Here is a 13,418-nt window from a genome sequence, read left to right on the forward strand (position 1 = left end):
AATTTCACAGATTAAGGAAACACTGGAAGTGACAGAATTTAAGTTATCATCTTATATATGGGGGTATCATCAGAGAAATAGGGATTCTTGCAGTTGAGGATAATTTGGTTGAGTTGGGGTGGGGGGTTGCACTGATATAAAGGAACTTCAGGAAAGTATATCCCTAGTGAGTCCAGCTCATGATACCCCTCCCCACAAACATGCACATTCATTTTCCAGAAGGGATATGTATGTGTGGGAGGGGCATGGCTTGGGAAATATTGTACTTTGTGGAACAAGAGTCCTGTAGAACACTTCTAGTCTAATCCTTCATTTTCTAGTTGAGGAAATTGAGGCCCATTGAAGTGAGATGTCTTCATTGAGGTCACACAGGTAGAAAAAATCAGAGCTCAGAGAGAACCTTGAGAAAGGCCTTTTCTTGCCAAAATTAAGGGAAATGGGGTATATATTTGTGCATATATATGTATATATGTGTATATATATGTGTGTGTGTGTGTATATATATATATATATATATATATATATATATATATATATATATATATATATATATATATATGTATGTATGTATATATGAAGCAGAGATTTGGAAGGTTGACCTCCCTCACTTGTAGCCTATGTAACAAAATCACCCCTTTCTCTACTTGCCATTTTCCTTATTCATTCTCATTTCAGGGTCCAAGGCAATCAAGGAGTATGTTCTGATGTTTCTGCATTGATTGTGGAAATTTTAATATATTTCTCATTAATGTTAGTTAACATTGAGCTCCACCCAGTATATTAGTTTTTATTTAATAAACTAGAGAAACTGTTAAAAAAAAAAAGAATAGCATTGGCTAGAAATTACGGGGCTGCTTGAGCTTGCTTCTGATATTGGAATAACTTTAAAGGCATGTGCATACACACACAGACACACACACACATGCACACACGCACACACACACAGACATGGCATGTGCCAAAAATTACCAATGAAATTTGTTTAAGAAAACTCATGCTGATTTTGCAGGATTTTACAGGAACTTCTTGAATTCTTTGCAATGGCTCCTAGTTTCATCTCAAACCTTTGCTAAAGCTATCACAATTCTGTACCCATTATGTGCAACCTCCATACTGCTGGATATGCTTTAACTCAGTTAAGTTTATAGAATTTATGGACAGATACTTTATGCTGGTACAATTTCTCTTCAAGCAAATGGTTAGACTGAAATTATGTCATAAACTATTAAGGAGTCCTCCAAGTGTATTATTGAAAAAGAAAAAACACCACTTGCCAGTATGTTCTACAACAGAAATCAGTTGGGCTTAATAATGGGGGCAATGTTTGAAGCTTTGTTTGAATGAACTAGATGTTCCATTGGCCGCTGAAATTTACTAACCCAAAACTGAACTTATTATTTTGTATGTTTCATTTCCTTCCCTTCCAACTCTTGTCAACTTCCCTATTTCTGTTAAGGGCACTACTAACCCTTCTAGTCACTTAAATTTGCAGCCTTGGAATTATCCTCATCTCCAATTTTTCTCATTCAACTTTTGCATTTAGTTGGCCAAATCTTGTCAATTCTACCTTCACAAAGTCTTACACCTGTTTTCTTCTCTCCACTCATACAGCCATTACAATAGTTCAGATCATCACCTATTGGCTGTACTATTGTGAGACCCTCTTAATTAGCCTTGTTTCTTCCTTCTTCCATTTCATCCATCTTCATAACCAGACTCCAACCTACTTTTTCAGGCTTATTGTATATTATTCTCATATTATTTACATACTCCGCCATCCAGCCAAACTGGCCTGTTAGTCTTCACATTCAACTTTTAATCTTCCATTTTCATGCCTTTAAACAAGGTTGTCTCTGTACCTGAACTGCATTCCTTTGTGCCTCCACCTCTTAGAATCCCTAGCTTCCTTAAACTTAAACTCAGGCCTTTCCTGATTGCCCCTAGCTACTAGTGACTCTCTGACAGAATTTCCTTGTATTTACTTTGCATATGCTTATATATGTACTTGTTGTCTTCCCTGACAGAATATAAGCTTTTTGGGGGTGAGAAACCACTTCATTTTTTTCTTTGTACCCCTAGTGCCTTGCACCAGCACATAGCAGGGCTTGATAACATCCTTACTGATTGACTGAACTATCTCAGTTCCAACTTGAAGAGTGAAAAGACATAAACATGTATTGATAGCTTTGACTACACTTATTCCATGTTCATTTATACTACAGGGTAGTCTGCTATGAATGACAGAATTATAACTGAAGTCAGAAAGTCTGGTTTTTATCCAATTAGAGTATGTATGGGTCAGTATGATATTGCCATGTTAATCAGATTTAAGAGTGTTCTTCCTAGGGTAAACCTGTTAGCACTCAATAGAAGAATTACCTCTAGCATCACCTATTTATCCTGTATAACTTGCTTGGTATGTATTTGTTCACTTTTGTCTCCCCTATTAGACTGTAAGCTCCTTGAGGGCAAGGATTGTCTTTTGCCTCTTTTTGAATCTCTAAAGCTTACCACAGTGCTTGGCACATAAGAGGTCCTTAATAAAAGTTTAATGATTAACTGGTTTGACTATGTGGACTGAAGATCACAATAAAACTCGTTCCTTTTAGAGCAGCTGTTAGGGGTTCAGGGGGTCCTGTCCAAAAGAATTCAACCCAAGCCTTCTTTCTGCCAAAGACAAGGTTTATTAGAACATCCATCATATTGGGCAGACTCTTAAACAGCCTGAACATTAGTAAGCTATTGCCTAGATTATAAGAATCTGAGCAGTGGCTGGATTTTAGGAATCTGAGCAGTGGCTAGTTTATAAGAATCCCAGCAGTGGTTAGATTATAAGAATCTCAGCATCCTAATGGAGACAAGATGGACCTTATATACAGAAAGCCTTTGCGGAGGGATCTAGAAGGAGGGGCCTAAGGAGATCTGGATGGGAGTGGCCAGTAAACTAGGGTGAACAGAACTCCTTGGGGCCTGGACAATGGAACCTAGCTAGTATTAAGTGTGGGAAAAGGCCTAGGGCCATAGGGAAGTATGGAATTATAGCCCCAGGAGAACGCCAGAGATTTGGCCATGTGAGAAAGTCCAGGGTTTTTCCTTTTTGGGGTCTAGATCCCATCTTCATCACAGCCATTCAGATAAAAGCTTCAAGTTTGTTGAAAAGTACTGGATAAAATAGAAATGAAGTAGAAAGTAAATAAACTTTTATTGCAAGTGTTGGTTGGCTCAATGACTTTAAAAATAAAATTTAATTACATAATGTTAAAATTGCCAAAAAAGTGGCCAATGGAGATGAGAATGTGGCAGCTAAATATCCTAATGTTTTGAAGAAAATAATGGAGAAAGGTGGATACAGTGATCAACTCATTTTTAATGTGGATGAAACAGACTTATTCTGGAAAAGATGCCTTTTAGAACTTAGATTTCTAAGAAAAAAAACACTTCAACTTGGATTTAAAATGTCTAAGGATTGCCTAATACTTTTATTGGGAGGTAATACAGAAGACGATTTTAAATTAAAAGCAATGCTTGTTTATTGGTCTCAAAATCCTTTAGCTCTAAGATGCTACAGACAATTGCTTTCAGTTCTTTTGTAGTCAAAGAAGAAAGATTGGATGACTAAACCTATTTTTGAAGACTGGTTTTCAAGTTATTTCAACCTAGCTGTTAAAAAATAAAGGACAACAATATCGAGTTTAAAGCATTACTGATTTTAGCTAATGTCCCCAATCATTCAACTATATTCGGATCATTGTGTGAGAATGTGAGCATGCAAAGTCACCGAGACGGTGATAAAGCTTTTGCACCTACCAGTGTATGTATAAAGATTTAAGGAGAGAGAAGACTGTTCGGTCTGTATTGTTAAAATATTTTACACATTTCTTTTTTTTTTTGGTGAGGCAATTGGAGTTAAGTGACTTGCCCAGGGTCACACAGCTAGAAAGTGTCAAGTGTCTCAGGCCGGATTAGAACTCAGATCCTCCTGACTTCAAGGCTGGAGCTTTAGCCACTGCCACCTAACTGCCCCCTGCTAAAATATCTTAAATGACAATAATGTTATCATCATATTGGCTTATTTTTTGGTATGATATTTAGGTTTATTTTTCCTTTCTCACACTACTCCTACTTTGTAATAAATATGAATAAAAATAGGTTTTTCTTATCGTTTGCTATTAAATGTATTTTTTATCTACCCCATTGGAATCTAATCTCCTTGAGGGTAGGAATTAGTTCATTCTTTGTACTTGTATCTCAGGGCACCAGCATCTAGTAGGCACTTAATATTTGTTCATATAATTTTTTGTTCTTTATGAGATCTTGTAGTTGTACACTGTAAGGATTTTGTAAGATTGGGCTTGAGAAGAATAGTTTTTGCTGCAAAAGTGATAGCTAGTATTTAAATAGTGCTTTACAGTTTCCAAAGAGCTCTTTACATATTCTCATTTGATATTAGCAACTCAGTGACACCAAGTGCTATTATTATCCCTGTTTTACAGATAAGGAAACTGAGGCTGAAAGAGGTTAAGTGATTTGCCTAGGTTCCTGAATCAGGTTTTGAATTCACGTCCTCCTGACTACAAGTCCAATGCTCTAGTCACTGTACCCTAAACCTTGTGTTGCTTATAGTTTTATGTCTTCAAAGAAACTCAACACCCATCTTTAGGATGCTCTTCATCTAATAAAGGCAGGCTCTAGTTTAGATCACACTGAATGAATCTCACTATTACAGAATTTTCCCATTAAGTTTTTACTTTCTGGGCTGTGTGGAAAGCACTTTCAACTCAGCTAAGTGGTAACAGGCTGGGACTGTTCTTTCCCTGGTCTTTCTGACACAAATCTGAAACTTGAAACCCTAAATATACTGCTTGTCACTTGCCCTTTCCTACTTCTGCCTCCTCAAAGGAAGGGAAGGAACCAGCACTGTTAAAGCACTTACTTTGTGCCAAGCACTGTGCATACAAGTGTAAGCAAAAAGACAGTCCCTGCCCTCAAGGAAATTACTTACTGCAGGGGGGTGCGGAAGTGGGGTGGACTGGAAAACACCATTCGGTGATGAGCTGAAAAGCAAGGGGACTAGGGAGAAGGTTCCTTGTACAGGGGGAAGACTTTGAAGTCCAGAAGCCAGGAGCAGGGCCAGGTGGGGAATAAAATGGAAGTTCACCAATGAAAAGGAGGCAGTTTTTAGAGAGATATGTTCCATGTTGAGAAGGACAAAGTGATGGTTGGGCTGTTCCAAGGTGAGAAAGCCCCAGTACCTGGGGAAGTTCCAGAATGAGATAGCGTAATTTAGAAATCTGGGGGCAAGAAAACAGGGCCAGGAGGGCAAAATACACACATTTCCTTGCTTATGCTTTTTTGCTCTAAGTCAATGTTGGCTATATTCAGATGCTTGATTAATTTCTATTCCTTCCTATCCTTTGGAAGGAAGTTATCTAAGACAGGCCTTCTTAAACTTCTCCCACTTGTGACCCCTTTTCACATTTCAGCACAATTTGTTGGAGATGCATTGCCTGAGGGCACACACAGTGCAAGATGAGCATGTTTTGTGTTCAGAACCAAGGCCTCAGTGAAATTGCATGACGCCATATGGGCAAGCACTGCCTGAAACAACTTGGATTCATTATGCTTTTGATTTTGAATTAATTTAAGGTCAATAAGATCTTCTCCAAAGTTGTAACAAGGGTGGGTGGGGAACACAGGAATTTTTTCCCAAGAGGAATTTAAAGAGTACCAAATTTTGAGCATGATAACAGAACATAGAGTCCTTAAACAGATCAGCATCAACAGATGCTTCCTATGTTAGCAAGAATAATTTAAGATAGGAAGCTAGCAGATTGTAGGGGTAAGGTGTACATCTCCCTTATCCTTCTTGTTCTGGTGCTATGTAGTAGCCCGACACTATATCCCCATTTCCTACCCATCTTCTCTTCAACTAAGAGTGCATTTGAAAGTTTGTCCTGGGCAGTGTGGTACTTGCCCAGTGAGCAAAAATTCCTAATTACAGTTCTGCCTATATGACTTGGCTAATTAAGAAAAAATTCAGAACCTAACCATGCTTTATTGTAACTATTTTCTGATACACAAAATTACCAATCTCTGTTGACCTTTAGATTATGCTCCAAGAAGACTTTTACATTTTGGGGGGCAATACAGTATTGACATGATCATAGATTTAGAACTGGAATGTATCTAATCCAACCCTCTCATTTTATACATAATTTCTCTGGGCCTCAGTTTCCTTAACCAGCTCATCCAAGGTCACAGAGGTATTAAGTAGCAGAGCTAGAATTTCAACCTAGGACCTATAATGATAAAGCCTACAAACTATAATGATAAAAGCCTACTAAATCACATTTCATTTATCTCCAAATGTCTCTAAGACAAACAGGATCATGTTAGATATAGTCTCTCTCTTCCTATTCTATACAGCCATTAAAAACACATCATAGAGGGTTCCTTAAAAATATTATATGGTCATAATGAAAAGTTTCTCCAAACTAAATCTGGGGGTTATTTCACTGATTTCTAGGCTCAAAAAAGATTAAAGTATGTTTACCCTCAGGTCCTAAAGATTGAGGATATTTTAAAGCAATTAAAGTTACTATGTGTTACTTTTTAAAAACAAAGATTATTTTATAGATAGGTCCTTAAATTTAAAGAAAATGGAAAAAAAAAAGAAAAACAGTTGACATTCAACTTTGAACTATCTTTGGACAAACTGAGAAAAATTATAAGTTCTCTCAAGTGTTAAGGGGTCAATTATAAGAAAAATTATACAATACTAGGACCATATCCAAATTTAGCAGAACCACTACTCCAAACTCAGCATTGAGGTAGTACGAAAATGAAAAATCAATCTCTATGAAAATATCATGTGCTTAATATGTACCCAGAATCTTAACTGTTTAGTCAATTGATGAATTTCTCAAATATACCTAAGAAAGTAAAATGCTATTTAGCAGGATCATTAAGGTGTCTTTCAATGATTTCATACATATATAACTTGGCAAATTGAGGGGAAAAACATTTTACATAGATTATGTATTATAAAATCATGCTAAACTGGAGAATTATTTGACATTGCCTTTAAATGGTATATATACATATCTACTCTTTGCATTATGAAAATTAGCATGAGATTTCAGTTGTTTTAACTGCTCCTAATAGAGTCATACATTAATTTTATTAATGCCAGATGCAGGAACATAATGCTAAAAATAAGCATGCATTAGTTGTACAACAAATTATCCTTTAAAAATTCTGCTTGTCACAATTAGTGAACTTCCTATCCACTTTAGTACATTATCATTTGAACAAGTAAAAGGGGAAATGAAAAATACTGAACTTATTATGCTACTCAGCACCAGTAAAAAGTCAAAAGACCTTTAAACATTTTCATATTATCAAAAACATTTGTATCTGTATTACCAAACACGTAAAGTTAATAACTTTGTTCCATTTCAAGATGAGTTATTTTATTTACAATATTTTATACTTCAATAAAATCTTTTAACAATATTCAAAAATTATCTAACTTCATAAAAGTATTGCAGAAATTTTAACATTTAGTAATTTTATGTACATATAAGGAAGTTCATGAAAAAAGTTAATTTAAAGAAATGTATTCAGGGAATACAAGCAATGTTAGCAAATTTAGCAAAATTCCAACTAATTCAAGGCAGCGGTCATTCAAACATTCAAAAATCCTTAAATGCTGCTAGCTTCTGAACATGAAAAGTTCCAGTAATAAAAGTAAATATGTAAAACAATATGTTTTTGAGATCAAATGTAGAAAATACATTTCTACAGATATGGCATATGTTTAAGAATAATGACAACGATGATTTTTATAGAAAACCTTTAGGACACTATGGATGTATGAACAAACTACGTGGGATGCTCATAACAATGGTCAATTTCAGAACTCACAGATAGTTTTCAAAATGTATGATATTTTAGCAGCCATAATTATATTTCCAGTCAAAACATTCTAAAACTGTAAGTAAAATTCAACATAATTGACTGCTTAATACCTCAAAGTTAGAATTTAAAAACCAAAGCGATTCTAGTAATAATAGCTTCTAATAACATAGGCATACATAGGAACTCTTGCAGATAGAAATCAATAATGAACAACCAAATATACATACTGTGCTTAAATCTTCACTCTGAATAATTAAGTACCAAAAATATAAGAAAAAGTAATAGAAAAGTAAAAAGAATAAAATTAAAAAAATATTGCACAGCCACATTACCTAAAAAGTAAAATTGATATTTAAAAAGCTCTACACATGGATGATATAAATTATCTTCCATATAAAAAGTATAAATATTTCTTGAAACACAGCGGCAGCTACAGTTTAATACCACACATTATTTGATTCATTGGTGAATGAGGTAATTGCCAAGTCTCTAACAATGCTTTTATGCTACTGGAAATATTTTAGAGCAGCCACCAGAAAGAATTTTTCTAAAAATATTTCTGAATCAAGAACAGCAATATGTGCAGCTCTCCCAATAAGTGAATCAGCTGTATTGGGCAATGCATTGATGACATTGTATCGAACCAAATTACAGTCCTTGCTTTGCAGAACTGGGAGAAGGAGGTTCTGGATCATTTCAGCATAAATTGGTCCTATAAATGAAAAGGAAAATGAGAGCACTTTTAAGTTATATAAAATTTGGCAAACCTGAATAATCTAAAATTTTTTTTATTCTGCACAGATAGTATTGGCTATGTCAACATTTACAATGTCCAATTACATTTCATTTTCTTATAAAGATTCTAGTATATTATTAAGATTTTATCAGGAAAATATACTCATGGTATTTTCTCAGTTGTGTGTATTATATTTGCAATACAAAACTGTCACTTGTTAAATCTTAGCCAATTATTTGGTCCATTCAATATAAAGCTTAAATCAAGTCCTATTTTTTCAGTTAATGATATGATTTTCTTATATAATTTGATTATATTAGTTGTATAATCACATAGGTCAATTAAATTTTTTAAAATTTATTTTTATTATGAGAAAATATAAATAATTATGAATATTCCAAAATACAAGCAAAAGAGGACTGTGATGAAACTGTGGACTTCCATTATGGATGTAGTATAATTTTAAAATTGTATGTTAAATTTAACAATAGTAACAAAACTTTTCTGTTTGTTTTTTCCTTCTGAACTTATGTCATTCTGAGAAAACCAATCACAACGTGAATGACTAGGGAGTTCTTAAAAAAAATTTTAGTAGCCTTCATTTTCAGCTTGTTTTCATGAAGCAATAGCCACCAATGGCCAGAGCAGCAGTGTGAGTTTGGTTCTCCCTGAATACATAGGACCTTACAAAGGTCACTGTTGTAAAGAAGGCTTGTTAAATGCTTTTCTCTCCTTTTATTTCCAAGCTGCCTATTTTTTGGATCCCTGCAATTTTAGTTAATGAGGTACAATTAAGCAGTAAACATAGTTACTATTTATAAATGTGAATTGCTTTACTTGGGACAAAGACATTTGCTTTTTCAATGCTGGTTCATTACTGTACTTCTAATAAATAAAGGCTATGAGTTTTGTTAACTACAGTTTTCTTCCTAACCAGTACAGCTAAACTTAACAGGTAAATAGGAGTTAGAAACCACTTATTTATGGTCCTCATGATTAGTAAGAAGGCAGTGTCAAAGTACGGAGGTGATAGTAGAAATGTAATTTTAGGAGCAACGTAAAGGAAGGAAGCTGGGAGGAAAACAGGGAGTGTATATGGATAAGAGGTTGTATCGTTTGAATACATCATGCTAGATTTGTTGAAGCATGAAAACTACGGAATCACCTTTTACTGTCTTCCTGCCACAAGTCTCATATTCAGTACATCTACTTTCTAGTTTCTTTATGTATCATATTGCCTTATTTAAACTACTGAATAGGAAAAAAATGTCAAATATAATTTCTTGCATAGAAGGAGTTTTGACTGCCCCTTTCCCAACCTTGTGCCCCAATAATTCTAGAATGATGGTCTTTCACTGACAATTTGGACAAAGTATTGTACTATCACTCAGAAAACCTGAGTTTTAATTCTGGGTCCACATCAACTAGTTATGTAAGTTCATTCAAGTTACTGAATTCCTCTAGACCTCAGTTTTCTAATCTTTAAAATTAAGGGACTGAATTAAGATTTTTTTTTGGAGGTCTCTTTTAGCTCGGAATTTTATGATTGTATTTTAGAATTAAGTGATCTAGAGTTAAAAAGAACCTTAAAAGTCAGCAAATCTACTTCTACCTAGAAAGAAAGAAAGAAAGCTAAGGCCTTATTTTTTTTTTAGGCGATTGGGGTTAAGTGACTTGCCCAGGGTCACATGGCTAGTAAGTGTCAAGTGTTTGGTCTGAGGCCGGATTTGAATTCAGGGCCGGTGCTCTATCCACTGTGCCACCTAGCTGCCCGCAGGCTAAGGCCTTATTGTCCACCATGACTAAAATTAAGGCAGGAAAAAAAAAAGTCCATTACTACAGGCCACAACCCCAATCATCTTGGAGAAATGAATGCTCAAAAAACTGTAAGGAGATAAAGAGGAGGGAAAGTAAGGTAGTAACTTAACTAGTGACATTATCCTCAGTTATAGAGTACCATATTGTTTATAAAGCATTCTTCATAAGAAGCTTCTGAGCATATGCATGCATACAGTGTGGGTCAGGTTTGCTGGCACACCCAGGCACATTTGGCTCTTCCTTTATGCACACTTATAACTTTGGAGATAGGAGGTATAAGCATTATTATCTCCATTTTATGGATGAGGAAACTGTGACTCAATAGTGACACACCTAAAGTCAAGAAATCCCCTTCATAGAAATAATTCCCATCTCATTAGAAAATAGTTTTTCTAAAACAAGGAAAAGATGGTAAATTATGGAATGGGATCTACTGCTCCTTCACCTACCACAGTAGAAGAAGGATAGAAAGTAAAGGTAAGGATTCACTGGGGGAAAAAAGACATAAAAAAAAATTAGGAAAAAGAAATTTTTTGAAAAAAAAATTTTTGAAGTTAAAAGTAGTTACTTGAAACATTCTCTTATTTGCTCCATAAGGCAATTTTTCCAATTACCTGACTGCTTGTCCTTTAAAGCTGTTTTACACATCTCGATACGGGCAGAATGATAAGGAACATAACGATCCTGCAAAGAGCCTACTAATACTACATTTTTGAAGTAATGAAGACCTGTGAAAATGAAGAACAAGGAGAAAGCCATCGATAATTAAAAATGCACTTCATTTCTTAACATAAAACTTTTAGAAACTAATGAATAAATCCTGCACGCTTTTCTAATAAAAATGTTGCTCACACACTTATTTTTTAAAGAAAAGAAACTAAAGTTTAAACCTAATGAATTATAAAAATTCAATAAAATCTTGTTATTGTAATAAATTAAAATACTACTTCATTTTCAATTAAGTGCCCCCTCCCATTTAATCAAACATAGTATTTAGACTTTAGAATATGAATACTGAATCTTCAATGGATTTTGTAGTTGTTCAGTTGTTTCAGTTGTGTCTGATTCTTCAAGACTGCATTTGGGGTTTTCTTGGTAAAGATACTGTAGTGGTTTGCCATTTCCTTCTCTAGCTCATTTTACAGATAAAGAAACTGAGGCAAACAGGATTAAGCCCCTTGTCCAGGGTCACACAGCTAGTAAGTGTCTGAGGCTGGATTTGAACTTAGGAAGATGAGTCTTTCTGACTCCAGGCCTGGCACACTATCTACTCCGCCACCTAGCTGCCCCTTCAATGGACAGGTAATTCAAAATCAATAGCCAGGTGGGTAGCAGAAAACAGTGAAGTCAGTTAAACTACACCATGATTATAACTATCCTTTCCCATGTACTGCTATTTAGAATCTAGGACAGGCTGTTACAAAAATATTTGGGACATATATATGAAATATGCATCAAATAAAATATTAACACTGTTAAAAAGGACAAGTGAAGTTAGGTGGTGAAGAAGAGGAAGTAATGAGTTGAATGTCAGGATTATCACCATTACTGTTAAATTTGTTGGAGAATTAATTGCTTTGACTGTTCCAGCACAATACTGCCTCATTTTGTGCTAATGCCCTAAAAGGAAGGCAAGCATTTAACTGCATAGTGACTGCTGTATATCTAATTTACCTAAGATTAAGTTGGAAACTAGTCCCTATTTATTCTCTCCAATTCTCCCAGTTCATATATTGAGCTTGTAGTCAGATATGTAGCCCAGGACTTAGATGCTCAGGTAAAGGGAGATTTTTCTGTTGTATAAAAAGGAAATAAAGAATCTGTAAAAGATACTAAATTGTTAAGTGTATATTAAAGAATAGTAGATGAGGAATAGAGAAAAGTGATCAAAATATTAAAATTTTTGCAATAAAGTCATTCTTAAATGCTCAATATATTATTATGCTCATCTCCAGTCAGTATCAGATCATGTTTCAGATGATAGAATCATAGGTACAGGTCTGGAAAGAATTCTAACAAGTCAAAGTTCAAACCTCTCATTTTGCAAGTAAGTAACTGACGTCTTGCCCAAGACCAGATAATTACTTAGTGATAGGCAACATATGAATTGAAGTCCTTAGACCCAGAGTCAGAACTTTTGCTACTATGTAATCCCACCCAAGTATTCACCGGAGACCAAGGGCTAGTGAGCATGGACATCTTGATATCTACCCTCTCCCACCACCCTTCCAACTGGCTCTAGTTCCCCTCTATTCCCCACCTAGTTTTTTACCTCTTGCTCAGGAAGTAATCATGCAATCAATATTATTATTGCTACCGGAAAGGACCTGGCAATACTCTCATCTATAGCTCCACTCAATCCCTATGACTGCTTTACATCAAAAACTCCTTCTTTGGTCACCACTCTGTAGTGTTCTGTATCTCCCCAGTAAATGTGAGTTCCTTAAGGATAGAAGCTTTGTGTGTGTGTTTGTGTGTGTTGTATAGTGCTTAGCACATATCAGGTGCTTAATTAAAGCTTGACTGATAAGCGGATTAAGGTATGTGGATTCAATACCTAATATTTGCTTATTAATAAGTAAACAAATAAATGAAATCAATATATGATGTCCTTTCTATAATCTTTTGGAGATCTCTTAAGAATAAAACTAAGAGAATGTTGGAAAACCTTGGCCAATAGTTTTAGCAGAGTAGTAGGATCAAAAATTAGAATGTAAGGCATTGAATCACTCGATGAGAACTGCCAGAGAACCTAAGCCTCAGGAAACCAAAGGTAGTACAGGGCCTAAATTGGAGAAGACCATCTATTACAGCATGGGATCTGGGTGCACATGCTATTTTCAAGTTATTTACTGAATCCTTAGCTGCCTAAGAGTAAGCCATTTCCTCCCCACCTCAAATTCCACTGTCCGTTCTCTCATCCCTATCTACCTTAATCATACCC

General features: G+C 35.1%; 1 protein-coding gene across 5 annotated transcripts in view; it reads right to left on the bottom strand.

The window, feature by feature from the left end:
- Positions 1 to 7,161: 7,161 nt before the first annotated feature.
- Positions 7,162 to 13,418, bottom strand: part of FAM135A (family with sequence similarity 135 member A) — a 121,331-nt gene continuing 115,074 nt past the window's right edge. For all 5 annotated transcript variants that reach the window (XM_021000144.2, XM_021000143.2, XM_021000148.2 and 2 more), the window contains 2 exons: positions 11,089 to 11,202; positions 7,162 to 8,632 (listed from right to left, as the gene is read on the bottom strand). In XM_021000144.2, the coding sequence (XP_020855803.1) occupies positions 8,427 to 8,632; positions 11,089 to 11,202 (320 nt within the window). In that variant the 3' untranslated portion in view covers positions 7,162 to 8,426. The remainder of the gene's footprint in view (positions 8,633 to 11,088; positions 11,203 to 13,418) is intronic.

Source organism: Phascolarctos cinereus, unplaced genomic scaffold (genome assembly GCF_003287225.1).
Source record: "Phascolarctos cinereus isolate Bilbo 61053 unplaced genomic scaffold, phaCin_HiC Scaffold_5;HRSCAF=322, whole genome shotgun sequence".
NCBI classification, from domain to species: domain Eukaryota; kingdom Metazoa; phylum Chordata; class Mammalia; order Diprotodontia; family Phascolarctidae; genus Phascolarctos; species Phascolarctos cinereus.